The sequence below is a fragment of the Trachurus trachurus genome (genome assembly GCF_905171665.1).
Source record: "Trachurus trachurus genome assembly, chromosome: 14".
Classification (NCBI taxonomy): domain Eukaryota; kingdom Metazoa; phylum Chordata; class Actinopteri; order Carangiformes; family Carangidae; genus Trachurus; species Trachurus trachurus.
Window position 1 is genome coordinate 4,834,448 of NC_139903.1, and position 26,755 is coordinate 4,861,202.

The window sequence follows — 26,755 nt, forward strand, 5'->3', positions numbered from 1 at the left end:
GCTGATGAAATACGTGTTGAAATCAAATAGCATAAATGCCTGCAGTTGGATAGCATCATGTTCTTTGGTAAAGGAGGATGGTTGGTATGTGATATTTCAGTAACCTCTATTTCACACTACACACACCAACAAAACAAGTGATAAAAGGCCTTGTACACCAGTATCAAAATACAACAAGAATAAAAAGTGATAGTATCAAAGTTTCCACAGTACAATACATACAACAGATTATTGCACCAAATTCAACCGTTTAAAATTTCCTCAGTGAAGCTGGACTATTTCTTCACCCTCAGATTTTGAATTTCCTAGATATGAATTATACCAAAAACTGGGCGTTCATCTGGGTAAAATGCATGTTGGGAAATAATCAATATCAAGCGAATAAAACTGTGTTTACCTAAAATGGCTATGATAACCATAATGTACCTTAAACATCATAAATAGAAACATTACACCCATCACTGTTGTGATTTTATTAACTGACAGATCGGTACCATTGTTTTAAATTGAGTGACTGTGCAAAGTAACAAGAAACATTTAGAAAGAAAAACATCAATTCATGTTTGTGAAATTTGGAAAAGTTGGTTGTAAACAAATAAAACCATGACTGGGATTATTATTATTATTATAAGGGGGGCCTTAGCTGTGTTGATGAGGATCAACATGGTGGAAGTGCTACTTTTTTCTTTCCTCTGCTGCTCTTATCATCTGACAGCTTTGGCGTTTTGCTCTGGGGGAACAGCGCCCCCTGCCTGCAGCTTCCACACCATGTTCAACAGGCCACAGTCTTCTCAGCCATGGTCGTATTTTGTTCACAACAACTTCACAAATCCAAACTTGATGTGGTGTGTCAGTTTGTTGATCTGTGACCAGGACACTAGTCACATCTGAAGCTTTATCACAAACATCAACATCAAATAGAGGAAAACAATATAAGTTTAGTTGTAACACTGTGACTGCCTTATCAATCATCATCAGTCAGTGGATTCAATGACACATTCAGGTCAACAAGTCTGATGTTTTGAATATGGGTTAGGGTTATAATATATAATATATGTGTAACAGTAATTCTTTTTTCTTTGGGGGAGAGACGACATTACAAAACATCTCTTCCAAGTAAAGCCATGTTGTCTGTCTGGTCTCAAATGGTACAAAACTGACCCATCTAGGTCAGAGTTTGTTGACTAAAATGGGACGTTATAACAAAAAATCACAAAATGTAATCATAATCACCATGAAATAACATTTTAGAAATATTGCCAAGAGACATTTTAGGGACAAGATTAAGGCTGGGTGTCTGGCGGATATAAGATGAGACAAAAAAAAAAAATTAAACAGATGTTTCTGAGACGTTTGGGATGTGACGTAAAATCTGAAAAACAAAAAGAGTTGTGTACAAAAAACAGTTATAAAAGTTGTCATTTTGGTTTCTGTAGCAGCACCCAGCCCACGGCAAGCAAGACAAAATGAAACCAGAGAAACAAGTGGCCGAGATGGAACCACCTTTAAACTGTACAGTTATATGAAGAGCGGTCAAGAACCAAGCAGAACATTTAAACACTGTTCACCCACAGACAACTCTTCCATGGAGACTAATGAACACATGAGGCAACCGCAGTCCACAATGAGCAGCTGGGACAAAAAGCAGGAGGTGCAGCAAAAAGTTTACATATTTTTGATTTCAAATTAAAAAAAAAAAAAAAAAAAAACCCAACAACTTGGGATCTGTGGGTTGACTCTTGTCGCTTTGATAACATTTGCATGCAAACATCATGTAGACATTTTTGTGGGAGTAAGTGAACAGTGAGAGTTTAGTGTTCAGTCTCGAGTGTCTGAGTGGAAAAGGTCGTATTCACTACAGGTCTCGGTGTCGGGGTGCTGTTAGCCTGTGGGGATTATCTGAACATCTATCGCTGAAGTGCCATTGAGCAAGGCAATAACCCCCCACATCTGTTCCTCTTAAGGTTTGAATCCAGTGACATCTCCCAGTGCTACATATAGCATTTAGTTATTTTTTAAATCAAAGATCACATTCGCCACAATCCTCCCTGCTGCTGCCTGTCCCGTCAAATTGTAGTGTGATGGGACATTTCACACGACACTACCACAGGATTATTGGTTCCTCAGCTCTGGTTTCTACTTAAAGCAGAAGTAAGCGATCTGGTCGTTTTGGCTAATGCTGCGTTCCAGGCAGGCTTTTGAAACCGTAAATTACAGCTTCAAGTCACAACTTACAACTTTGTAGCGTTCCAGGCAACCCTCAACTCGCGTTTCTCCGACCTGTTTTACCTGTGAAAGTCACTATAACGGCCACTCGTAACTTCCGACCCGTGAACTCGTACCAGATCGAACTGGTACGACTTCACAGGTCGGAAAAACACGAGTTACGAGTTGCCCTGAACGCACCATAACGTCTTGTCAGCCGATGGAGTTAGCAGCCCCCGCCCTCGTCATGGATCTATTGGTCCTCGTCCCTACGTCGCCACATTCAGGCGCATCCCTTGGCTGCACACACAGCCCTTCATGCCGTCCTCTCTCCTCATTGGATAAAAATTGTAGGATACAAGAAAAGTTTTCTCCTCGGCTCAGAGCAGAGCAGAGTGACTGTCTGACTGACTGAGACCTGTGTTTCGGTCCAAACACTCTATGTAAGTGATTGCTGTCGGAAGATATAACTATTTAAGACTTATATTAACACAAAAATATCGCTTACTTCTGCTTTAAATATGAATGTTTTAATCTTATGAAATGCTACACATAGCACACTAGGATATCAAACTCGTCCTGAATCACCACTGCAGTTGTGTTAGTAAGATAAAAGCCCCCTTGCTCAATGAACACCAGATATTACTTATTACAGATACAGCAATGAGTAGTTCAGCCCTTCACAGGCTGCTGGAGTGGAACTAACAGTATTATATCAGGTGGCAGGCACACAGATGACACCAACACCAATCATAGAAAACCCTCTTCCTCCTCCGCCTCCTCCTCCTCCTCCTCTCAGCCTCACAACAGACTGGGAACGAACACAGTCAGCGCCACAGCCTGGCAGGAAACCTGTACACGCATGTCTCTTATTCCACCGACGGATGGACCAGAAGGAGCCGAGCCTTTCTTTCTTTCTTTCTTTTTCTTTTTTTCTTTTTACTCGTTTGCTGTCTTCTCTTTGCAGGAAGGTTCACAGAGGATTTCTTTGTGTGGTAGTGGATAGGGGAAAGCCGCTCCACTGCAGGTGCTACCATAAGCCAGTTTGTTGAGGCGGGAGAGGCCTTTGATGCTGCCCGGCGGCCGCCCGGGGCTCACCTTGTACCCGGCCGCTCTGGTTGTACCCAGCGGCCTTCCGGGGCTCGTCTTGAAACCGGCAGCTCTGGTGGTGCCGAGGGGTCGCCCCGTACTGGTTCTGTATCCGGCGAGCTTGGTGGTTCCCAAAGGCCTCCCACGTCTGCCCGTCTTCCCCCCCGCGGCCTTGTTCTTCTTCTTGGAGTCATCTGCTGCCTGGTCGGTGCTCTTGATGCCTGGGATTTTTCCAGAGGAGCGGGGGTCGCCGACGAGCACTTCCTGTCTCTGGCACACCATGGGTTTATGACTCTGGGTGGGTAAAACCATGGGTGTCAGGGTCATCTGGAGGGACGTAGGAGGGGGAGGAGGGTAGAACTTGTTGGACTGGGAGGTGCAAAGGTCAAAGTGGGAGGCCGGGTGGTGGCCGTCCTCTGCGAGGCACGACGGCCTGTTGTTCATGCAGAAGTCGCTGCTTGTCACCTGGCGCATCATCGTCTGCTGGGAGTCAGAGATAAGTTGCAAGCGCGTTATTATCACACAAAGATGAGGAACAACGTAGAGTCTGTACAGTTTTCTGGGCGCTACAATGTTACAAAACAATCTCAACTCTGCAGTAAAAGTGGGAAATTCCTGGATTTTGCTATGAATAAAGAAGAGAAATCTCCTCACAACTTCATATTTATGGGAGATCGGGGATGATTCCAACATTTGTGACACTTCTGTCTGTATCCTGGAGCTCCTTTAAGCCAGTGTGTTCAAAATGTGATAGTTACATGCGTCTGCTATTAAATGGCGTAGCTGTTAATACCGTATGTGCAACACAAACAGAAAATGTTTGGTTTAGTTTCAAACACATGGAGTGAAATGTTACAATTCACCCCATAGTCTGGATTCGTTGTAACACACACTGGGGTGAGATGTAACATTATCAAATAAGTGTTATGACAAAAACATGATATTGAAAGCTTTTTATTCAACACTTAAAGGTACAATATGTAAGAAATCTAAAGCAACTGGTGGGGTGTGTGTGTGTGTCAAGTACGTTAGTTACTATCAGCCATAGTCTGATCCTAACCTGAACCCTAACTCCTTCGTCATTGTCTTTCAAGACCTAGACAGACGGGAATTCAAAGAAAACATAAATACAGCTAATAATTAAAACATCAGCACTAACAACGTGAACAACATGAAAGAAATCTACAAAGACATACAATGAATGTGATTTAGATTTGATGAGTTTAACTACAAAGCAGGCAGTGCTATCACAAAAATGAATAAAGTTTTTTAAAAAAAGAGAAGACTTTCATGCCTAAAAATGATTTTTTTTCCTTCTAAAACTGTCTGCCACAGTGTGCTACTTCTTCACATATGGAAATAGGATTACACTAACTTGTTCCTGATTGGAGAAACTGGAAGTGTTACAGCTGATGTTACAACCCCGGTCTCTTCTACTCTGCTTTTTTCTTTTCTTTTTTATAATTGTACAGTGTGCTTCATGTACAGCAGGCCCAGGGGTTTCTATTTGTGTTGAAGTTTTGAAGTTGTTTATGTTCTCATGTGAATGCCTTATCTTTGAATGTAAAGTTTACTTGTAATGAAATTATGCATAGCCTAAATGAAATTTCCACCGAATCCATGTTTGCTGTTTTTATATTTTGATTTATGCTCGGTTTCCTTTGTTTGTGTCACAAATACATATGAACATAGCACCAGCTTAAACAATCCACTGGACAGAAATCCCTCATGGATTGAAGAAAACCATCATGATGGAGCTTTTTCCACAATCTGGCAACCCAAAAGTTGCTCCTATTGATCGCATATATTGGTAAATGACGATATTAACCACTATAAAGCCATTCATTATGATAAAGTGACACCTTTGCTGCAATGCAATGCTGGCAACTAACATGAGGCAGTGGGTAGGTAGTGGTACTTTTCAAAAGCAGCAGTCAGATCATCATCATCATCATCATCAGCTGCTGAGGCTCCGTCTCCTCTGCAGAGGATGGAAGGAGGTGTGGACTTTTTTTTTTTTTTTACTATGGCAGACACTACACGGTCTGTAGTACTGTAGTAACATTCATTCACAAAAACAAATGCACAGAGATTCCGCATCTTTGCGTCCAGACGACGTCCTCTCCATCTCCCTGCGTGTCACACTTTGCTCCGGTGAAACGTTACAACAGCACCGAGCCTCGATGTTTGGCCTGAATAACGGGGTTTGTAGAAGAGGAAGAAAATGCATTGAAATCTGGACCAAGAGGCGGAAAAAGTGCGCATAAACCCGGCCCGAGCGTGCACATCTGGGCCGTATTATTACCAACACACACACACTCAGGCACATACACACCGCCGCTGTAAGGTTACTGTACCTCGATTGTTCGCAGATCTCGGTGCAGAAAGGGTTAAAGAGAAAAATGATCTTTCATCTCTCAAAGCGCGAGTCCATCCGTTTCCTCTGGATATTTTCGCAGCTCAGGACGTCGCGCGGCCGGTGCCCGGTCACCCCCCGCGGGTCGTGTCGGTGTGACGGCGGCGGGAGGACGCGAGGTGGATCGGATAGATGCGTTTTTATTTCCCAGCTCCAGAGGTTTGGATAAGAAACGCAGCCATTTTCCATTAAAAATTAATAAGACGGAGGGGGGAGCGCGGTGTGCGCATGCGCAGACGCCGGGGCTTCTCGTGAACCAGTGACATCCAAACGGTGTTTTCACTTTAAAAGCTGCTCATTTGCATCCGACAAACAGAGACAGTGCTTTGAAGAAAAAAAATCTGCTTTAGTTTTTGGTATTTATTATATTCTAAATATTAATGTCTTATTCCTATCTTTGCACCAATGCCTTTTATCTTTTTAAGATAAGGATTTTTTATTTATTTATCCTGACTGTCTTAAGGTTACTTAAATTGTTTTTAATTATAAAGTCATTTTGAATGCACTTTGCAACAAGCCATCACTCTTATTTATTTAGATGTCCATGCTATGGATTGTTGCCAAATAAAATTTCATTGTATTGTTTCACCAGTACTTGAATCTTGAATCTTCAATATTATCCGGCTTGTTATGAAATTCAGCCATAATCTGGTTTCAGTGCTACAAAAAAAAACACAGATGAATAATAACCTGTTTAAAAATAAAGTACTAGATTTTTTCATATTCTAAATATTAATGTCTTATTCCTATCTTTGCACCAATGCCTTTTATCTTTTTAAGATAAGGATTTTTTATTTATTTATCCTGACTGTCTTAAGGTTACTTAAATTGTTTTTAATTATAAAGTCATTTTGAATGCACTTTGCAACAAGCCATCACTCTTATTTATTTAGATGTCCATGCTATGGATTGTTGCCAAATAAAATTTCATTGTATTGTTTCACCAGTACTTGAATCTTGAATCTTCAATATTATCCGGCTTGTTATGAAATTCAGCCATAATCTGGTTTCAGTGCTACAAAAAAAAACACAGATGAATAATAACCTGTTTAAAAATAAAGTACTAGATTTTTTCATATAAACATCTGGACACGTCAAGTTTACTTCCTCAGCAACACACTGATTTATTTTCAAGGGAAAGTAAAAACATCTTTCATCTGAGGGTTTCTTCATAAAGACAACGGCTGGTATGTTTAATGTACAACAAAATACAACCTGGACAAAATCAACATTTAAGAAAACGTGTCTTATATATAAAGACATATTCTATTTTATTTAATGTATAGGATTGTGATGGTTTGATGACAGTGAAGTCACATTTTTGCTATTTATGGTTTATTGATATATAAAAAAAAAAATCACTGGAGAAAAAAAAGGAAATCATGTAAGGGACAAAAGTAACAAACAAGGAGAAAAAAATTAAAACAAAACCTTGAACTAAACTTACATTGTTGATGTTAAAAATATAGACTAAAATATTGTTCAACCAAGCAGAAGAAAAATGAGACGATGAGAAACGGAAACTCCTCCAACATATCTTGGCTTCTCCTCTACAACACTTTGTACCGGCCTTTGCTCGTCGGCTGGTAGGAGTTTTGCTGGAAAGAAAAAGATGGAGAAAGAAAAAGACAATGAGCAAAACATGTTTTTGTTTAAATTATCATTCATATTTGCATAATCATACATAAATGTGAGAGGATACTTACTAATCTGATGAGCTCTTCCTTGATTAACCGCGTTATCTCCGTTTTAGCTTTCTGCACCGCCAGTTCGTTTGCACCTAGGAGAACAAACACAGGGATTAATCTACACAGGCTATGAACGTCTATCAAAGACAAGAAGACAGACAAGAAGTGTCAGATGAAGAGCAGATGGATGAAGCGTTTTGCCAGAAGAACGAGTAGTAGATGTTATTGTCTTCCACACATACTCTCAATAGCCAGGTAGATCTTGCGTTCTCCCTCCTTGGGCTCTTTGCCTGGAGGGAAGTAGGTTCCTCTGATGGTGATGGCAGCTTCAGAGTATTCACCGATCCTCTGCAGAGCTTCTTTAGACGTCACCTTCCACCTGGCCGTCTGAGGAGGAGCAGAGTGACAAACATTTTGAACTTTTCGTGCTTCAAATATGAAAAAGCATGTGAGAATATTTTTTAATTCTTGCGACGTTTGCGCCGTCAGCACGGTTTCCTCACCTGCGGGAAGTCGTTGATCTCCAGCTCCTCTTCGTATCTCTTGACCGTCTCCGCCTGCTCGGCCGCCTGCCGCTCCTCCTCCAGCTTCTCCACCGGGGTGTAGTTCAGCTTGGCGTTGATCTTCTCCGCCAGCTGCTCCGCGATGGTCTTGGCCGACACCGAGGGAGTCATGATGGTGCCGCCGCGCAGGATGGCGTTAGTGGCCTGCTGCATCACGTCCTGCACATGAAGATAAAGACAGTTTGACTTACGACTTATTATTGGTATTTTTCAGAGGAAACTAATCTTGACACAACACACAATAAACATGAAACTAATTGTCTAAATAACTAAAACTAAAACCGTGTGGATGGAAACATGGTTTATGATATGAGATAATCTCTTACATGCATAGAAATGATGACAATTGATCATAAAAACAATGCAAACATGTTGTTTTTGTTTTTAAATCACGCCCACTACAGCTCTCTGCTGCTGCTCTAACAACTCAAAGTCGCCAGTTTTCTTGCTAAACACTTCTTTGGAAAAGACATCCTTAACGGGGTCTGAAAAAGTCGAATAGAACTCACGATGTGGTAAATCATTTTTCAGGACATTTGACTTTTTTTCTTATTTTCCATGACTGGAAAATTGGTCAACCATTTTCCAGGTTTTCCAGGACAGTTAACGGAGGTTTAATGATATGGAATCTAATATTTTTTTTTAAATTAGCACCTGTTCACTTAAGAACGCTGTAAAAGGTTTGTTTTTGTCTTTGTAGTTTCATCCTTGTGGATTCTTCTTTACCTATAATTGTCATTTACTTTGTGCACTTGTGTATACATTGATCTGCTTACGTCTTCATTTAATTTTAGTGCTTCCTTTTAATTTTATGATAAATTAATGTGATTCATCTTTGCCCCTGTCAGTGTCCAATTCATTTTGTGAAGATAAAAGATAAATCATCTTGACCAACAACCTGAGGGATTGGATGGGATAATAATATAATTACAGCGCAACACACAAATCTGTAATAGATGGAAATATGTTTTTCACAGCACATCTGGTTTCTGATCTTATTCCACAAAGACAAGACAGACCCACGCAGACGTGTGACCATCTCATCTCTTTGACGTACCTGAGCCTCAGCGCCCAGGTTCTTCTGAGCGTTGATCTTGAGCGCCAGCCTCTTGGCCATCTCCAGTTTCTGGATGTTTCCAGCAGACGTGGGTCCGAGGCCTGGCAGCCCTCCGGACACCGCTGCCGTGGGGGCGACGGCCCCTGCAGGACCGCTGGACGCACCGGGAGCAGACAGATCCTTCACCCTCTTCTTGGAGTTGAACATGCTCTCGATCTGCTCCTCAATCTGAACACAGAGAAGCGGTTGAACTTCGATATGACGCTGGCAGACGGTTGATTTAACAGGGTTCCTACACATTTTACATTTCCAAATTCCATACTTTTTCCAGACCCTAATTTCCGGACTACTCAGTAAAAAAATTCAAATAATGTGTGACATTTGAGTAAATAGATGTGTATCATGTTAATAAAATCATGCAAGTAATCATTTGTTTTCATTATTCTGAATTTGTACGCCATTGTGTAACCAAATCATTTCCAGGAGATTGTAGCTAGGTACAATAGCGCATACAAAATAATGATGTGAATAAGACCAAACCCAGATAAGTATTAAGATAAATATATTTCCATACAATAGTTTCCATTTTCCATACTTTTCCAGACCTGGAAATGTATAAAATCAAATTCCATACTTTCCATACTTGCGTAGGAACCCTGATTTAATGAAAACATGTCGACATTTTAAATCACGGAGAATGAATGAAATTTAAAAGGCTACTGACATCAAGGGCTCCGTCCTCGTCGTCTGAGTCCTGGAGGCCGAGAGCAGCTTTCTGCAGCTTCTTCCTCTCATTGGCCAGGGCGTGCTCTGTCTCGTCAAACTTGAAGCCTTTTCCTGAGAAGCCGCTGCTGCTCTTAATCGTCTTACCCTCCTGAGTGGATGAAGAGGAAGAGGAGGGAAAAAAACAGAAAGAAAACAAAGTGATAATGTAGAATTAAAATATCTTCCCAATTGTGCAAAGTCTTCCTAATGCAAATCAACAGATAAATGAGTGAAGACAGAAATATAAGAGATGTGGTGTGTAAAGAAGAACAAACTAACAAAGAGTTCTGTTATCCAGCATTATGATATATAAATTCTTCATCCGTTAAAATGTCAGAAATGAAAATAATTATCGCCATCCACCCCGACATTCAGCCTCATGTAGCTTTCAGACTTTAAAGGTGCACACACGTTTTTGCCTATATACATGTGAAAACTAAATAAAATAAATAAAAATAAAATAAAATAAGTAATAAAAAATTTAAGTTATAAAAGGTGCACACACTCATCCGAATCCTCTTCCCCTCATCTTACCGCTTTCTGCTGGTCTTTGAAGGAGGCCCAAAGCTGCTCCAGCTCTGGAGGGACAGGAGAACCTGACAGCTCCAAAGCTTTGATGATATCACCAGCGTAGCGAACCTGATCGTCTGTGATGAAGGTGTAGGCGTATCCCTGGAAGAAGGAATAAGATGTAGAGAGAAGCAGATATGAAGGTTTATTTAATTAATCATCTTAAAATAAGAGCTTCAAAATAATTTTGTAATAGTGAGAATAGAGCCTCCTTCATAAGTTACAAAAAGAAGAATCGCCAGTACTCATGTCAATCACCACCAACTATGGGTCTTCAGCTATAAGAAGTAGCTAGCATGATAACAACAACAGGTTTTATACAACATTTTAACAAACTGAAGTCCTCCCAGTTAGTGGCCTGAATGGGCTGCTAGTTTAATTGAACATTTCAGGGTTGTATTAAGGTATATTCATTACATTTGGATTGAAAGGATTAAAGCAGAAGTAAGTGATATATTTGTGTTAATATAAGTCTTAAATAGTTATATCTTCCGACAGCAATCACTTACATAGAGTGTTTGGTCTGAAACACGGGTCTGTCAGTCACTCTGCTCTGCTCTGAGCCGAGGAGAAAACATTTATCGTATCCTACAGTTTTTATCCAATGAGGAGAGAGAACAGCATGCAGGGCTGTGTGTGCAGCCAAGGGACGCCGTGAATGTGGTGACGTAGGGACGAGGACTGTTATGGTGCGTTCAAGGAAACTCGTATTTTTCCGACCGTGAAGTGGTACCAGTTCGATCTGGTACGAGTTCACCGGTCGGAAGTTACGAGTGGCCGTTATAGTGACTTTCACCGGTAAAACAGGTCGGAAAAACACGAGTGGGTTGCCTGGAACGCTACAAAGTCGTAAGTTGTGACTTGAAGCTGTAATTTACGATTTCAAAAGCCTGCCTGGAACGCAGCATTAGCGAAAACGACCGGACCACTTACTTCTGCTTTAAGTTAAATATGAATTTATTTCACTTAATGACTGTATTCTACTATTTAATGAGACTTGATGGACAGGTGTAGTTTTAGAGACTCCGACCTTATCTGAGCACTTTTAATGGCATTAAGTGGATACATTTCATTTCTTTTAAATAATAAGTTTACTTAGAAAAAATGTTTGAAGCATTTTTTGGGTTGTTAAATTGATTATTTTGGGATGTTGGTGTCAGGATGCGGGAGCGGGATCAGTGTACTCTCCGACTGACCTTGTTGCCTGCTCGGCCTGTGCGTCCGGCCCGGTGGACGTAGTCCTCGTAGTGGTTGGGACAGTTGTAGTTGACCACCAGGATCAGCTGCTTGACGTCCAGGCCTCTGGCTGCGACAGACGTGGCCACCATCAGGCGACAGGCTCCGTTCTTGAAGTCGTTGATGATGCTGTCTCGGTCGTACTGGTCAATTCCTAAGAGGAGCACCGTTAAAATTAAGATCGGAGAGATCACAATACTGGACGAGGTCAGAAAGAAAGGAAGGAAGAAATAGATAACCCCCTCTGAATCATTTTTTTTCTAGGGCTGGGACTTTAACGTGTCATTTTCGATTACATTTTTTTCTGCAATTAATGAATCGTTCCTTTCAGTTCTTGGCATACCGAACATACCGATGCACCAGATGCATCGAAAAATGCTCTAAATGTTATTTCCACTTTGATAAGGTGGTTATATTGCATACATACAACTCAAAATTTTTAATTTCCAGGTTGTAATGTGACTTTTGGAAGGGTACGATGACTGTACATATACTGTATGTAGGTACGTATATGATTACAATGTGAATAATTAATTACAAAGCCCTAATCAATTAAGATTCATATTTTAAGTCCCACCACTAGTTTTTTTCACTTTCATCTCTGTCGCAGCAGGAATCGGTGCCTTCACCTTCTTTTAAAAAGCCCAACCAAGGTGGGAATGTCTGATTCCTCGACACCAGCGTGCCTGTATCAGCTCCTTACCTCCATGCAGCGACATGCAGGGGTACGAGGCTTTCATCAAGTCTTTCAGCAGTGCATCTGCATGCTCCTGTTTGTCCACAAAGATGATGACCGAGCCCTTCTCCTGGTAGTGACCAAGAATTTCCAGCAGCTTCAGGAACTTCTTATCCTCATCAATCACCAGCTACACAAAAGTAAAAAAAAAAAAAAAAAAGTTAGTAAGCTAGTAAGTTTCTACAAATCAAACCAAGTGACATCTTTGGAATAAAACCTTAACAGCAGATTATTTACCACGTGTTGTTCCACGTCGGAGCAGACGACACTGCGGCCGCCAACCTGGACCTCGATGGGCTTCAGCAGGATCCTACGGGCCAGCGCCTCCATGGCTCTGGGGAAGGTGGCCGAAAACATGACTGTCTGACGGTCTGGACGCACGTTGTCCACAATACGCATCACCTGGTGGAGGAAGAGAGGTGACACAGGTTAGGACAGGGGTTCTCAACTAGTCGCACTCTGGGACCCACATTTTCCAATGGTCATTAAGTCGCGACCCACTTTTTTTTTTAAAGCCTTTAAAAACTCATTTTCCTCTTTATTGAGCAAAGTGCATTTCAGGGCACATGAATGAAACTGAGGAGGACCATGACAACTGCATGTACGGAAGTGAATTAAAAAATATCAAACAAAATGGAGAACAACAAAACAATATATTTGACTTCTAATGCATCTCTGCATTCAGAGCATATTCACAAAAGTGAATAAATATCAAATTGCACAAAATGAAGTCCCACAAAACAATACAAGATTCACTGCATTCAGGCCACATTAATAAGAAACTGATATCTTTGCATTCAGAGCAAATAATAAGAAACTGAGGAGGACCATTTCAACTGCATGTGTTCACGTTATTTTTCAAAATAAAAGACATGTCCAACATCAGATGTGCATTAAATATTTACTTTTTTGACCAGCTGTCCGCGACCCACTTTTGGGTCCCGACCCACCAGTTGAGAACCACTGGGTTAGGAGGTTCATTTTATTTTATCTATTACATATACACCAATCAGGCCTAATACCATGACCACCTGCCTAATATTGTGTTGGACAACAAACTGCGATGCACTGTGTATTCTGGAACCTTTCTCAGTACCAGCATGAACTTCCCCTGAATGGAGGCATTTTGCCCCTAACATTTGAGACAGTGCAAGTAAATTTCAAAATTTGTACATGTGCAACCAGTAAATTTACATTTCTTAACACTGGTGAAACGTGGAAGGAGCGACTCAAAGACTCAGGTGTCAGGTCAATGTGTGTGAGGATTATGAATGAAAAGGAAATGTGAATATTTGATCTGCAAGTCGATTTCTGATGTGTATTTGATGAGGGAAACCAAGAAATCCCATGAGCCTCCGTAGCGTAGCTCTGAGCAGCTCACAGCTCTGCTCCACCGTTCTAAAAATAGCTTGCACCGACAAATAAAGGAACGAACCTACTTGTAAGACTATAGGATTATGGCAATGGGCCAATTTGCCAAAATGTTGAACTATTCCTTTAAATAAAATGCACAAACTTAACAATTGTAGCAGCAGATAAAGAAAAACAAACTCTGAGAAACAACCCTTTACTGTGGTTCACAGTATAAATCTAAGCGACACTCACCTGCGGCTCGAAGCCCATGTCGAACATCCTGTCTGCTTCATCCAGCACCACGTATGTGACTCTGCGCAGGTTGGTGACTCGACCTACACACCACAGGAGACGAGCGTGGAGATACACAGATAACTTTAGGAAAACTCAAGCCGAACCTTTTTTAAAAAAAAAACACATGAACCTAATCTGACAACAAAACACTTAAATCCTTTTGCAGAATACGAATACTTGACATTACTTAGCAACAAAACAAGGCATCCTAGCTGCAGCACATTCTTCTGTGGTCTAGTTTCAAGTGGACAGGGTTTCATTTGATTTTATTAGCATTTAAAAGTATTCTTTTTTTTTTTTTTTTGCTTGTCTCTCATCTTGCGTACCATCTCAGGGACATGAGGGACCTGTAAAAGTCAGAAAACAGCCTCAAGATACAATACAAGAGATGGAGCCCCATCAAGCATTATCTGACCAAGCGCCTTTTCACCTACAAGGGAAACATATTACAGATTACCTCGCATGTGTGGAAGTCACATTAAAAAACCCCTTCAAATTGTATAAATGCTCAAAAAAGATTTACATAATGCACATTTATAATGTCAGAAAATGTAACAGATACTATTTTGTAACAACATTTCAAGCATTTGTTTACATTTTTATGCAAATCCTCAGTGCTGCACAGGGCTCTACAATGATCGTTATATTCTCAGATGAACCTCAAATTTAAGAGATGGGGTTTTATTCTCTGCGCTCTGAATATCAATTCATTCATTCATTGAATTCATCTCCTCTTAAGAGTCTAAATGTATTTATAAGAGTATATTTACTAAAACAACAGCACCGTAGAGCCCTGCTGGAGCATTCAGACTTTTCTCAGTACATATACAGTATATATTTACAACTTACAGACCCTGACTAAGCTACAGTATGTCGACAGCACAGTTATCAAACATCATGATCATCTCTGGCTCGGAGACTGAGGAACCACGGAGGCAGCACCAGGTCCACCTACCTGCACTTTTGCCCTGATCTTCAGGAAACACATCACATCCCTGTCTTGTAGATATGACTGATCCCAAAGATGCTCAAATAATGTCAATAACAGTTTAGTAAGTTTGTACTGGTTCGATTCACAGTGTACTTCATCATATTGTGACATTTATTCCATGCACGATACATTTAAAAGATTCAAGTTCACGAGGCATCAAAGGAGCCGAGTCTGAATAATTTTTTTTACATCTCATCTGAATTAAAAAAGCGAAAGTGTGTGAACTCACCGCTGTTGGCCCCCAACATGTCAATCATTCTTCCTGGTGTGCACACAATGATCTCAGCTCCTCTCTTCAGCTCAGCAATCTGCAACGCAACACAAACACCAACATTATCAGACATTATATCAGTGTTATATTATCAGGGATGCAAACGGGTCAGGACCAAAAAAGAGAGGAATTGTCTGGCGGGCGGGGGGGGGGGGGGGGGGGGGGGGGGGGGGGGGGGGGTTCACCATTAACAGTATCACAGAAAAGTCTATTTCCAGTAGTTCAACCCCAACCAAGTATTGAGTGCATATTAGAGGCTGACACGGGAGTGTTTTTTCAATCCCGTCCCGTCCCGCTCCCGCAAAAAAATTCCCGTCCCGTCCCGGTCCCGTGACAAAGTCAAAAAAAAATCCTGTCCCGTTCAAATCCCGAATAAATCACTCCCGAACCCGTCCTGTTCCCGATTTTTTCTATGAACACAGTCATCATGCCTAAACGATTGTGTTGACAGACACAGATCCCCAGCCCCCCCCCCCCCCCCCCCCCCCTCTCAGCGCACTGCAGGCTGAATGACAGACAAAACAAGACGGTAGATGTGGCGTCAACACGTCTACCGTCTTGTTTTGTTATTTCAATTAGAGATAATGAACGCCCTCCTCGTCCTTTCTCTCTCCCTCTCTCTCTTTTTCTTTCTTTATTTTTTGCTTGTGTGCATCACCTGTTTAATGCGAGGTGGAGATTACGCCGCCGCCGCATCAGCTGACTCCTCTGACTGGCGGAAAACGTTTAATTGCCTACCGGTATGTTGATTTACACATGTTACACACCGCTACGTAGCCACGACAGTGATCACTGAGGGTGTGCATTGTGCATCAGCTGTTTAATGCGAGGTGGAGATTACGCCGCCGCCGCCGCCGCCGCATCAGCTGACTCCTGACTGGCCGAAAACGTTTCCCTACCGGTATGTTGATTTAGGTACACCGCTACGGAGCCAGGACAGTGATCACTGAGGGTGTGCAGTGTGCATCAGTCCACACACTTAAAACTTTTGGACCGTTTTGAGCGCACCATCCGTAGCACTGCCTGGCTTGTGCTTCTTTGAATGTCGCGCTTTGACTCCCGGTCCCGTTCACTCCCGTTTACATTTTTTCCCGTCACGTCCCGATCACGTGATTCAAAATAAATTGACTCCCGAATCACGGGATTCCCGCGGGAATCCCGTGTCCCGCGGGAATCCCGATAAAATGTCAGCCTCTAGTGCATATAGATGGACAGTTTTCAGAAGGCCAACATTTCTATATTAAAAATGCTTTAAAAAAATAAAAACCATTGCAATATTTCAGTTTTGGAGATACTGATTTTTAGGTCTTCACTGAATGTTAGTCATAATTATTACTATTAAAATAAACTGAAGAAATAAAGACATGGGATTTAACATCCCATTCAGTGTGTAATGGACATATAGGCCGATATAATGTGTTAGTTTCACTTTAATTGAACACATTCTACACCGCGGAGGCGACGTCTCTCCTTCACCTCTGAAACGGGGCAGAGCGGAGACACCTGCCTGACACAAAAAATATATATATTTGTTTCGAATTTTGGCCCCTGGATCATGATTTTTTTGGGCGCATTCTTGGTAAAAAAAAAAAAAAAAAAAAAAAATCATCTAAAAAAAAGACAGTTGGGATGCATAATGTGTCTCATAACAGTATACTGTGCGTCACGTTATCGCCCCCCCCCCCTCTGTACTGAGCTGGCCGGTACTGGGTAGGCTATAGCGTCCTGCTGATCACCGCGCTGAGGCACCGGCCGGTCTGAGCTGCGTTCATGTGCCGACTTTAAAACTCTCCAGTCAGTGACCTGGTGGCGGCTGTTTTGGTCGTCAGCATTTTATCCACGCAGCGACCGTCCACGGCTTAGTGGTGTTTTATTCTAGGGGTCGGTGGTGTTTTTATCTAGGGGTCGGTGGCGGCTGTGAGACAGCAGCGGCTCCACGGTGAGGGGGGGGGGGGGGGGGGGGGCAGCTTCTGCTCACCTGACTCTGTGCAGCTTCTTCATTAAATCCAAACAGTCCGACACAGCGACGCACTGCTCCTCTTTGACTAAAGTCTCTGTAGCTCATCAGCTGGAACTCTTCCAGAGCAGCTACAGCAGCGTTGTGACCTCAACCATGGTTGGTGAGAGCAGAAATGTTGTTGTTGTTGTAGTGAAAATGGGCGGGCTCGTGAAGACGCGAATTTACACAAAGTCAAAACGAGCGATAAATCGCATTTCTCGCGTATCTCGCGTTTGGTCGCGCGTATAAACTCGAGCGAAAAAAAAGCGTTCCTCGTGTTTGGCGGGAAGCCCCTTGCGGGTCTTCCCGCCAAACACGATGAAAAGGACGAAGACGCGAAGGTCCCGTCGCCATAAAACAATCGGGTGTAGCGTCGCAAAAAAAAAAAAGTCGCGTCTACCGCGTCTCGCGCCTAATCGCGTCTCGCGCCTAATCGCGTCTTTGCGTCACGGCCTTTTAAACCGCGGACGTAACGAATAAACGGTGACGGTGTGAACGAACATAGAACAGGACCAGACGTGGCGTTGTTTCCTCTTTTCACCGACAGCTCCACTCTCCCTTACTTACACTAACTACTGTTATTGTTGAGGCCAGAGAATTGTGGGATTTGTAGTTTTTGACCAATCGCAGGTTGTGCTCTTTCTTTTTTGTGATTTTCCTGGTTCACACATGTATTTTTTTTTTTTAGGGGCAAATGCGAGTGAAATGCTCGCCCATGGTGGGCATACGAACATTTAAGAGCTGTCTTATTTAAGTCTTGAACACAATAATTCAACAAATTTAAGACATTTTAAGGCCTAAAAGTGTGTAATGGACATATAGGCCTATATAATGTGTTAGTTTCACTTTAATTGAACACATTCTACATCGCGGAGGCGACGTCTCTCCTTCACCTCTGAAACGGGGCAGAGCTCCGTGGGAAACACCTGCCTGACACAGCAACGGACATGCACGGGGGAAAAACGGCGGCTCCGTCGCACCGAATGCACGCGGATACCACGCGGATACGTCGCGCGTCAACATTGGAGGTCGGCAGTTATCAGTATAACCAGAGACAACCATGAATGAGTTCGCCTCAGTTTCACGTGATTGTCACTGTCAGCCTGTAAGAAAAACATTTTACTGACCCCAGCTGAGACCTTTTGAAACCTTTGAGAGCTTTTGATTTTGAGGCAATAACGTATCACATTGTCGTTTTCAAGGCAACAGGAGGAAAATGGCTGCTTCTGTGTGAATTAAAATTGCAATATTTTTCAACTTTCTGCAAAGAGATATGTGACTTTTTTGCAATGGAAATGCATTATTTCAAGCATTTTGCACGGAAATTGGCAATTTATGTGGCAAAAGAGCCGCAAAATGAGTCAAAAAAAGCGATGCCCACATAATATGAAGACTTTGGCTGAATATATGTTGAATTATGCGATTGCATAATTGTGTTTTTCTGGAGGGACTGACTTAGGAGCAGTTCTGGAAGTCAACATTTATAATATCTATAATGTTCAGTGCAGTATTCATTATGTTTTGGCATTGCAAAAAAATTGAAGGAGCTCATTTGTCACAACCACAACGACATCAGTGTGGATTATTTGTACAGTATTTACTTACACTAAAATAGAAAAGCATTACACCCCTGCAGAAATAAAATAAACATGTTACATTAGTGTGTGTGTTTGTGTGTGTTTACCTGTTCGCTGATGCCCGTGCCTCCATAAACACACACCACCCTGAGCCCCAGTGGTTTAGAGAACTTCTTACACTCCTTGGTGATCTGCAGAGCCAGCTCTCTGGTCGGAGTCATGATCACAGCTGAGGCAGGAAGAAGGAGAGAAACAGGATGATAAATGAAAATAGATTTTCCATCTTTGACTAATTTGAGCAGTCACATCTTGATGATATTTATATATATATTAAATAAAAAGGAATACGTCGCATTTGCCAAGAACATTAACTGAGGCGAAAAAGACTTGAATGTCTCTTAACGTGACCTATAAAGAAGACAGCCAGGGGTTATTATCCCAAACTGAGATTTAATATTTCAGTCTTCCTTTGACCTACATTCGGGTCATGAACCAAATCTTTAAAAAAGCAGAGGAGGAGCAGGAGAACTCCACTCCACTTCTCATAATCCAAGCTCTCACCGTCTGTCTCAACTCACTTTTCAGTTCCTATTTTCTATTTGAACAGTGGGGAGACTTTTTTTTTTTTTTTTGTAAAAGGCTGGAAAGCTACAGGAAGCATCAATCAAATGATCTCGTCCTTACAGATGGGTCCCTCAGACTCCTCCAGAGGCCTCTGGTCCATGATGTGTCTGAACATGGGCAACAGGAAGGCGATGGTTTTACCGCTGCCGGTCTTAGCGATGCCAATCAGGTCTCGGCCGGACATGATGGCAGGGATGGCCTGGGCCTGGATGGGGGTGGGCTTCTCGTAGCCGTGCCTGGGGACGTTTGAGAGAAAGCAAATGAGACGTGAAGATGATGTGTTGGTGAATAGTCACAAAACAAAATTAAAAATGATATTACATTTTTATATGATTCAAAGAACAGCTCTGATGGAAAATGAGTCTGTCTACTTTTTAAAGATGAACACTTTAGTTTTTTGTCATGGTGTGTACTTTTGGTAAATATAGTGTCATGCAGAAGTTTGTGCACCCCTGGTTTAAAATGTCTGTTAATGTGAACAGTGGAAGATGAAACATGAAACACTCTTTTTCAGTATTTTAATCAGTATCAGACAGTGTATTATTTTAGTTTTCTACAGTTTCAGAGTGAAAAGGGGAAACAAAGCAGCAGCCTGCAAAAGAATGGGAAACCCAGGAGACTTGAGCTCTCAGATAACTTTGACCAAGGTATCAGACAAGACATTTACTATTTACACACTGTGATAGTTTCCAAAAGGGGGGCTACTAGCTAGTAGCTACTAACTATGCAGGGGGCCCAAACCTTTTCCTTTTCTGTGAGTTTGAACACGGAAAAGATGAAAATGAAAAAAAAAAGAGCTTAAAATGTAAAGGGAATGTGTCATCTGTAACTTTATGCTTTTTGCAGATCATTTCATCTTCCACTTGCTGAACTGTTCACATTAACAGAAAGTTTGACCAGAGGCTCCCAAACTTTTGCATGACTCTGTATTTCTTTAACGCCACACTTCTGCATTACCTGCAACCTCCAGTCCAGTCCAGCTAAATATAAATTCATCCACTTCTTCTTTCGTTTTTTAAATTCAAGCTCCTCCTTTCACATGAGCACAAACCGGTTCTCTGGGTCATTTGCACACAAGGCGGCTCCTTCACAACAGTTTCATGAATCTGATCAACAAACTACAGTTTGGTCCATCACAGAATGAGTCACTGTCAGTAAAACTCACTTCTTAAGAGCGTTGAGGATCTTCATCGACACCCCGCACTGCACCCAGGTCTTGATTGGTTTGGTGCAGCCTTTCCCTTTAACAGTGATGCCTTCCAGGTCCAACCTGTACGCGTTCACATCTGTATAGATTAAAAACAGAGATGTTACATCGGTTATGAAAGGAAGACACAGACTATGAGCATTACACAACATAAATTTAAGCTTCTTAAATAATATATAAATGTGCTGAAAAACACGCAGTCTTCAATTTTAACTGTACCTTCACCTGAGATACTGAGATAACTGATTTACCTTTCATAGCGATGTTCAATATATAGTCTACATAGCTTCTGAATGATCAAGTTACATTAGTGTAATACTCAGGTTAAGTGCATGTACAGCTATTCCCAGTTTTGTGTTGACTGACCTTCTGGGGTCATCTTGGCGAGCTCCGGCACCTCCACGTAGAAGTTTTTGCGGTACGACTCGTACTGAATCTTCCCGTGGTCGACGGGCTCCAGGATTTTCCTCTGTTTGGTTTGGAAGCCGGTCAGAGCCGTCTGAAGATCCACCTCCTCCTCCTCTGACGAGTACTGTCAAACACATGCAGGAAGAGACGTCAACTACACTTCATAACTCATACTTGTCATTAGTACCTGTATTTCATCCCTTATAAACTGAGAAATTTTAAATATTGTTCCAAAAGCACATGACTTGAATGTAAAAAATGCTGTAGGTTAAAGTTTAATGGCCTGAACATGTGGCAGCCTCCGTAAACAAAACAAAACAAAACAAAACAAAATTAAATCGACGTGGCCAGAAATTTTGAGCCAAATTTAGGAAACTCTGGGCAAAAAGAGACAGAATAGGAAGACAACAAGAACATCGGCATTACAACGTCCATTTTGCCTTGGCTGAGTCTTAAACTCACAACCTCCGACACCAATAACCATCCTATAACTCATGGAGCTAATTGGCTGAAGATGAGACCTGGTGTGTGGCTTCACAAACGGATTAAGGCAGTCACCATGGTGACAGCAGCTGTCAAGGCAGATTATAAAAAATTGTCAAAATGTCAAAAGTTCTGTTATCAAGTCAAAAATCTGAAAATACATACTGTATATTGCATCTTAACAGGATAGAAATATTATTGTTTTCATAAGAGAAAATCTGATGTTTAAAAATGCCTCTTACATTGACTGCAATTGTTTCCATGAGAGCAGAATTCAAAATGTTTTTTAAAAAATTCAGTTTTTGAGATAAAATTCAGATATTTGGCAAACTTCATCGACCACGACTCCAAAATATTGTCAATTTTTTCAGGAAGATTGAAAATGTATTGATCAAGAATTGGCTGGTATAAAACTTTACAGTCAAACATTTTGATGCACTGTAGGCTCAATTTTTCCAAATATCAAAAAGCAGGGTGGTATTTTTGTGGAGGACGGTCTGAAGATGCACTCTCTGCAAATGTGGTGACAATTGAGCAAAAATTGTGGGAGTAGAAGTTTTTGAAAACAACAGAGGGATGGACTTCATACTTTACACTTGATTTAATTGTACAAAAGTTTCTAAAGTATTGGGGTGACATTTTGGTGAAAATTGAAAAAAACTGTAGCACGTACGGTTGATTTGTTAGGAACCAAAACATTAAGGCATTGACACACTCACCTCCATGGCATCCTGGTCGTTCTCCATCAGCTCACCCTTCTTCTTGTGAGTGTGAGGACCTTTCTTGGTTTTAACGACCGTCACCACTTTGGTTACTGTCATTGCTCCTTTCTGTCGAGGGTGAAAAAATAAAATCAAACAAACAAACAAACAAAAGTCAGACATCAACTAAAACCACGGACGAGTGTTTCTTGGTGCAGCGTTTCCCCTCGTCCTCACCTTGTCGTTTCCTTTCATTCCTCCCATGTTGAACTTCTTCACCTCCTGTTTCACCTCCTCCATGTAGGCGTCCAGAGGATCCACGTCGTCCTCCTCCGCCTCCTGCTCCATGGGAGTCTCCTTCTCCTTCTCACCCTCCTCTTTCTTCTCTTCCTTAATCTCTTTGTCTTTCCCGTCCCCCTTCCCGTCCGCATCGTCGTCATCGTCTGCCTCCATCAGCGCCGAGCCCTCCTCGTCATCGTCTGAAAGGAGGAGTTATGAGGGACTTTGTTAGGGTTAAAGCGACAGCATTAAAGATGTGCGATACCCATATCGATACATTTTACAACCGCTTCATGTGTGAAGAGGGGGGGCAAAAAAAAAGACCGTTTCAAATTATAGTTACGCAATGAAACTAGATATTTCTTGTTATATTCTATCGCTCCGGGCACTTTTCCTCTTATTGAACTTGACTGGGTGGCAGTCCACCCACATGGTGCATAAGAACAGTGGCAATTATTAGGGGCAAGATGCAATAATCTGGGAAGTGCAATAGTTATTTACTCCTGTATTACTGAACTGTGAATTTAGTTGTACTGTTCGTATGTAAGTGTTTCCTGTTGTTTGTGTACGTGTGAGTATGGTGTGTGGTTGTAGGGTTGCTGACTGCAGCAGCACGGCACTGACTGTCCAGGACAAGTTGTTTATTTTGATTTGATTTAGATTCTTTGACACTACAACACAGACGGTCTCTCTTTGGTTTAATTTGAATTGTCCGTGGCAATAAAACACTGAAAAATAGACATTAAATCCAAGGGTGTAAACATTGGTATAGACACCAAGGGAGAGCCCTCCCCAATGAGAGCCCTTCCCCAGAAAAACAATTCTTTATTAATAGTTATATTAAGATATGGAAATTTGCTAATTTAGTAAACATTCTTGAGGACAACATTGACCATTTGAATTCACATTTAAAGGAATAGTCTGTATTTTTCTGAGATAGAAGCAAATAGATCACTGATTACCTTTCTTATTCTTTATTAGAAACACTTGCGTAATTAAAAAAAACTCCACTCGTAAATTTGAAGTTGCAGCTCTACGTCACGTACAACAGCAAAATTGTTTGTTTTATCAACCTGTTAACGACCCCAAACATTGCGACGCACAGTGTTAATTTGCATCGTTGTGGAAGGCACAAGTTCGAACATCAGTTTCCACCTTCGAATGTTCTTATTTTTAAAATAATACGAATTCTGTTTGAATTGCGAAGTTTGTTCTGACAGCCCTAATGAGTATCGATCCTAAAATGGACACATCTGGTATAGGAAGTATCGATTCTTGAGTATCGATCTGCACATCACTACTGGAGACCACCTACTAAACTGCAGGTTATCACGACAATGCTTCCTCCTCACCATCGTCATCCTCCAGGCTCCACTTCTTGCCCTGCTTCATCTCCTCCAGCTCTTTCTTGATCTCTCCGATGTTTTCGATGGCCTTCTTCCTCTGCTCCTCTCTCCACTTCTCCACCCGCTCCTTCCTCTTCCTCATCTCCTCTTCCAGCTTGTTCTGGTCAAAGTCTTGCTGCAAACGACACACAGACCCCAGATCAGTGATATTTTTTTCCCCTTGTGCTATTTGGTGACTCGGTCAAAGAGGACCTACTGAACATCTACGACACTTACATCCTCAACCTTCTCATCCTCTTTCTCCTCTTTAACCTTTTTCTTTTCAGATACAGGATCGAGGGTGTCTTTCTCTTTGCTCCTTGACCTGTTTGGAAGATAAAACATTAGACAACATATGAATAAAGACAGAAGGACAAAACACCTAAATGTGTTGCCTATGCTGACAAACAAAACATACAATTTATCACCCCATGTATTTGGCTTCTAAATTACACATAGGGTGCAAAAAAGGAAGCTTTATTTTACAAACTACACGTGATGACGCTCGGGGTTTTAGTTACCACAGCTGATAAATTATGTCATGAGATGATTTTTACAGAAAGTCTCACTTTTCATCTGCTTTTCTGCTCTTGCTGGGGCTGGCGGACCGAGACCTCCGGGCTCTGCTCCGGCTCCCCGACCTCCTTCTGTCTCTGCTTCTGGATCTCCTCCTGTCTCTGCTCCTGGACCGCCTGGACGGCAAAGACATGTGTCATGCACTTGTTAATTCAAATAATAATCAAACGCCCACACTTAATTTACGTATCACAAAATATAACTACAATGTTATAAAACAAAAAAAAAATCACAGAGAAAATGGGAAAGGTTTACAGTAGTTGAAGATTGTGACTGTTTCTAGGCAAAAAATTATTTGCAGAATTTAATTTTGCCTTAGATTTTTTCTTATTTTTTGATATCGTATCTGTCCAGATTGATACTGCAATGTGTTGGGAGCATTTGTAACTGTGCATTTTGATTTCTGTTTATAATTTTGCACCTTAATTCGTTTAACTGCAATTTAGCACACACACATCTACAGTTACAGTGCCTCTGTGCCACAGAAACTGTGGTTTTTAGCCTGTTATGATCATATTTACAAGCACATATACTAAGTTTCTGTGCTTGTGTTGCTGACATAACATCTGATCCATGTCTCTTCTTGAACCTTATTGGGAAATTATTGGTGAAAAGCTGTGGAAATCAGTAGCTGAGGTGGACCAAAGCTCATTGCAGAGTAAACACAACTGTTTAACACTCACACATTGTGTACAGCTCGGTTTAACACCCACCTGGCTCGCTTTCTGTCTCTGGACCTTGACCTGCGGCGGTCCCGGCTCCGTGACCTCTCCCTCCGGCTTCGGTCCCGGTCCCGGTCCTCTTTCTTGGAGCGTTTGTCCGGGGAGCGACTCTTGGATCGGCTGCCCGACCGTCCCCGGGAGGCCGAGCGCTTCCTGTAGTGCCTGAGAACCAAAAGAGCACAAAAGTTACGAGTCAATGAAAAAAAAAACCCCTGCATGAACAGAAACTTTTTTATTCTCTTCCCCTCAGCTGTTTGAGACACTACAGGTGAATAGGCTAAGATATATCACCATGAAACTTCCCATGTTTATCACTTACATTAATTATTTTTTGTAGTACAAGTTTTGTCAAATTTTATGTGGCAATATCAAATTAGATGTGTTAATTTGCATATATTTCCAGAAAAGAAATCTGAACATTGGAAAAGCTACTTTCAAAATTCTAGTTTTATTTTGTTGACATATTAGAGTCACAAGTTTTTACAGAGGGGGTTTTGGATATCTCTTTTTATCACTCTGTAAATGAGAAAATACTGTCAGCAGCCATAAAAATCATATTTTGCCACGTTTTTCGGGAATAAAATGTTGTATAAATCAGGCTGTGATTGATATATCAACAAACCTCATCTGTAAAAACCTTCAGAATATAGAAAGGGATCAAACTGCAGGGTTTGGTGTCTGTAAGTGCTGCTGAAGTGGAGATTTCTAGCTCAGAGTCCGAGGAAAAACTCATTTTGAGAAAACGGCCTTTAAAGATTTGTACTGTAAAATTCCGTAGATTGTTATTGTCAATCGTACTTTTTATGATTTGTCGCTGATAGAAAGGAAATTGATCAGGAGAGAGCTTTACAATGATAACTGACACAGTTTGCCACTGTAGCATACGGTACTAACTTTTGGTGAATTTAGAAGAAATTTACAGACGAATGAAGACAAAATTAAGTAAAATTAAAAAAAAAATTATTGTGTATTTTCTACCCTTTCTTTCCTCTAGCCTGAAAAAAGGCACGTTAAGGAAGCAAAATGGCCCAAAATCCCATGTTTCTACCTGCAAGTGTCTCGCTTTATAATGATTAAACGCCTCAGTTATTAGCACGCTGCTAGCACTCATGCTAATATCGACCTAACTTAAAACAGCGTAACGTTGAGCGGCAACAGGAGGAAATCGACCCTGTAACGGACAGGACATACCTCGACTCCCGTCCCATTTGTTATCCCACGAAGTTCGGTCGTAAAAGTTAAAAGTAAAAAAGAAAACAGTGAAACGGAGTTCTCAGATTCAACGTTTTCTGCTGCTGCTGCTGTGCGGTGGACGTTTGTTTGTGTCTTTGAACCCGCACGTAAATAAACTGCGACAAGTTAAGTTCAATTCACAAAACTCGTAGCATCGGCAGCGTAGAGCGCCACCGAGCGGTGGGAGGTCACAGCGGCGACAATACTGTTTTAGCCAGGGGTAGTATACAGTAGGTATATAAATGATTATAAACGAAGAATACAGGAAAAAAACAAAACAAATATATACTAATAATAAAAAATATACATGATTAAAAAACGACCTAA

The 26,755-nt window shown here is 41.5% G+C and overlaps 2 protein-coding genes across 2 annotated transcripts; both read right to left on the bottom strand.

Annotated features, from left to right (window-relative positions):
* Positions 1 to 3,144: 3,144 nt before the first annotated feature.
* On the bottom strand, positions 3,145 to 3,771 carry LOC310996881 (UPF0461 protein C5orf24 homolog; the record flags this gene model as incomplete). Its single annotated transcript, XM_083986388.1, has 1 exon — positions 3,145 to 3,771. One exon carries the CDS (start codon positions 3,769 to 3,771, stop codon positions 3,145 to 3,147), a length of 627 nt encoding a protein of 208 aa, XP_083842514.1.
* Positions 3,772 to 6,854: 3,083 nt separating this feature from the next.
* ddx46 (DEAD (Asp-Glu-Ala-Asp) box polypeptide 46) lies at positions 6,855 to 26,529 on the bottom strand. The gene is made up of 23 exons (XM_083987072.1): positions 26,387 to 26,529; positions 25,187 to 25,357; positions 24,467 to 24,589; positions 24,135 to 24,222; positions 23,865 to 24,033; positions 22,471 to 22,712; positions 22,252 to 22,362; positions 21,008 to 21,173; positions 20,600 to 20,720; positions 19,495 to 19,670; positions 18,918 to 19,039; positions 15,193 to 15,271; positions 13,931 to 14,013; positions 12,563 to 12,727; positions 12,293 to 12,455; positions 11,550 to 11,743; positions 10,318 to 10,455; positions 9,743 to 9,892; positions 9,019 to 9,246; positions 7,902 to 8,120; positions 7,641 to 7,785; positions 7,417 to 7,490; positions 6,855 to 7,308 (listed from the first exon to the last, which is right to left on the bottom strand). The coding sequence occupies exons 1-23, from the start codon at positions 26,401 to 26,403 to the stop codon at positions 7,261 to 7,263; spliced, it is 3,192 nt and encodes a 1,063-aa protein (XP_083843198.1). The 5' UTR covers positions 26,404 to 26,529; the 3' UTR covers positions 6,855 to 7,260.
* Positions 26,530 to 26,755: the final 226 nt, after the last annotated feature.

What these genes read in the sequence shown, in the direction of transcription:
- ddx46 (XM_083987072.1), bottom strand. An exon ending in CTGCATGTCGCTGCATGGAG is followed by an intron (nt 11,744 to 12,292) that starts GTAAGGAGCTGA and finishes TGCTCCTCTTAG; the next exon opens with GAATTGACCAGTACGACCGA. An exon ending in AGGAAGAGCTCATCAGATTA is followed by an intron (nt 7,309 to 7,416) that starts GTAAGTATCCTC and finishes TTTTCTTTCCAG; the next exon opens with CAAAACTCCTACCAGCCGAC.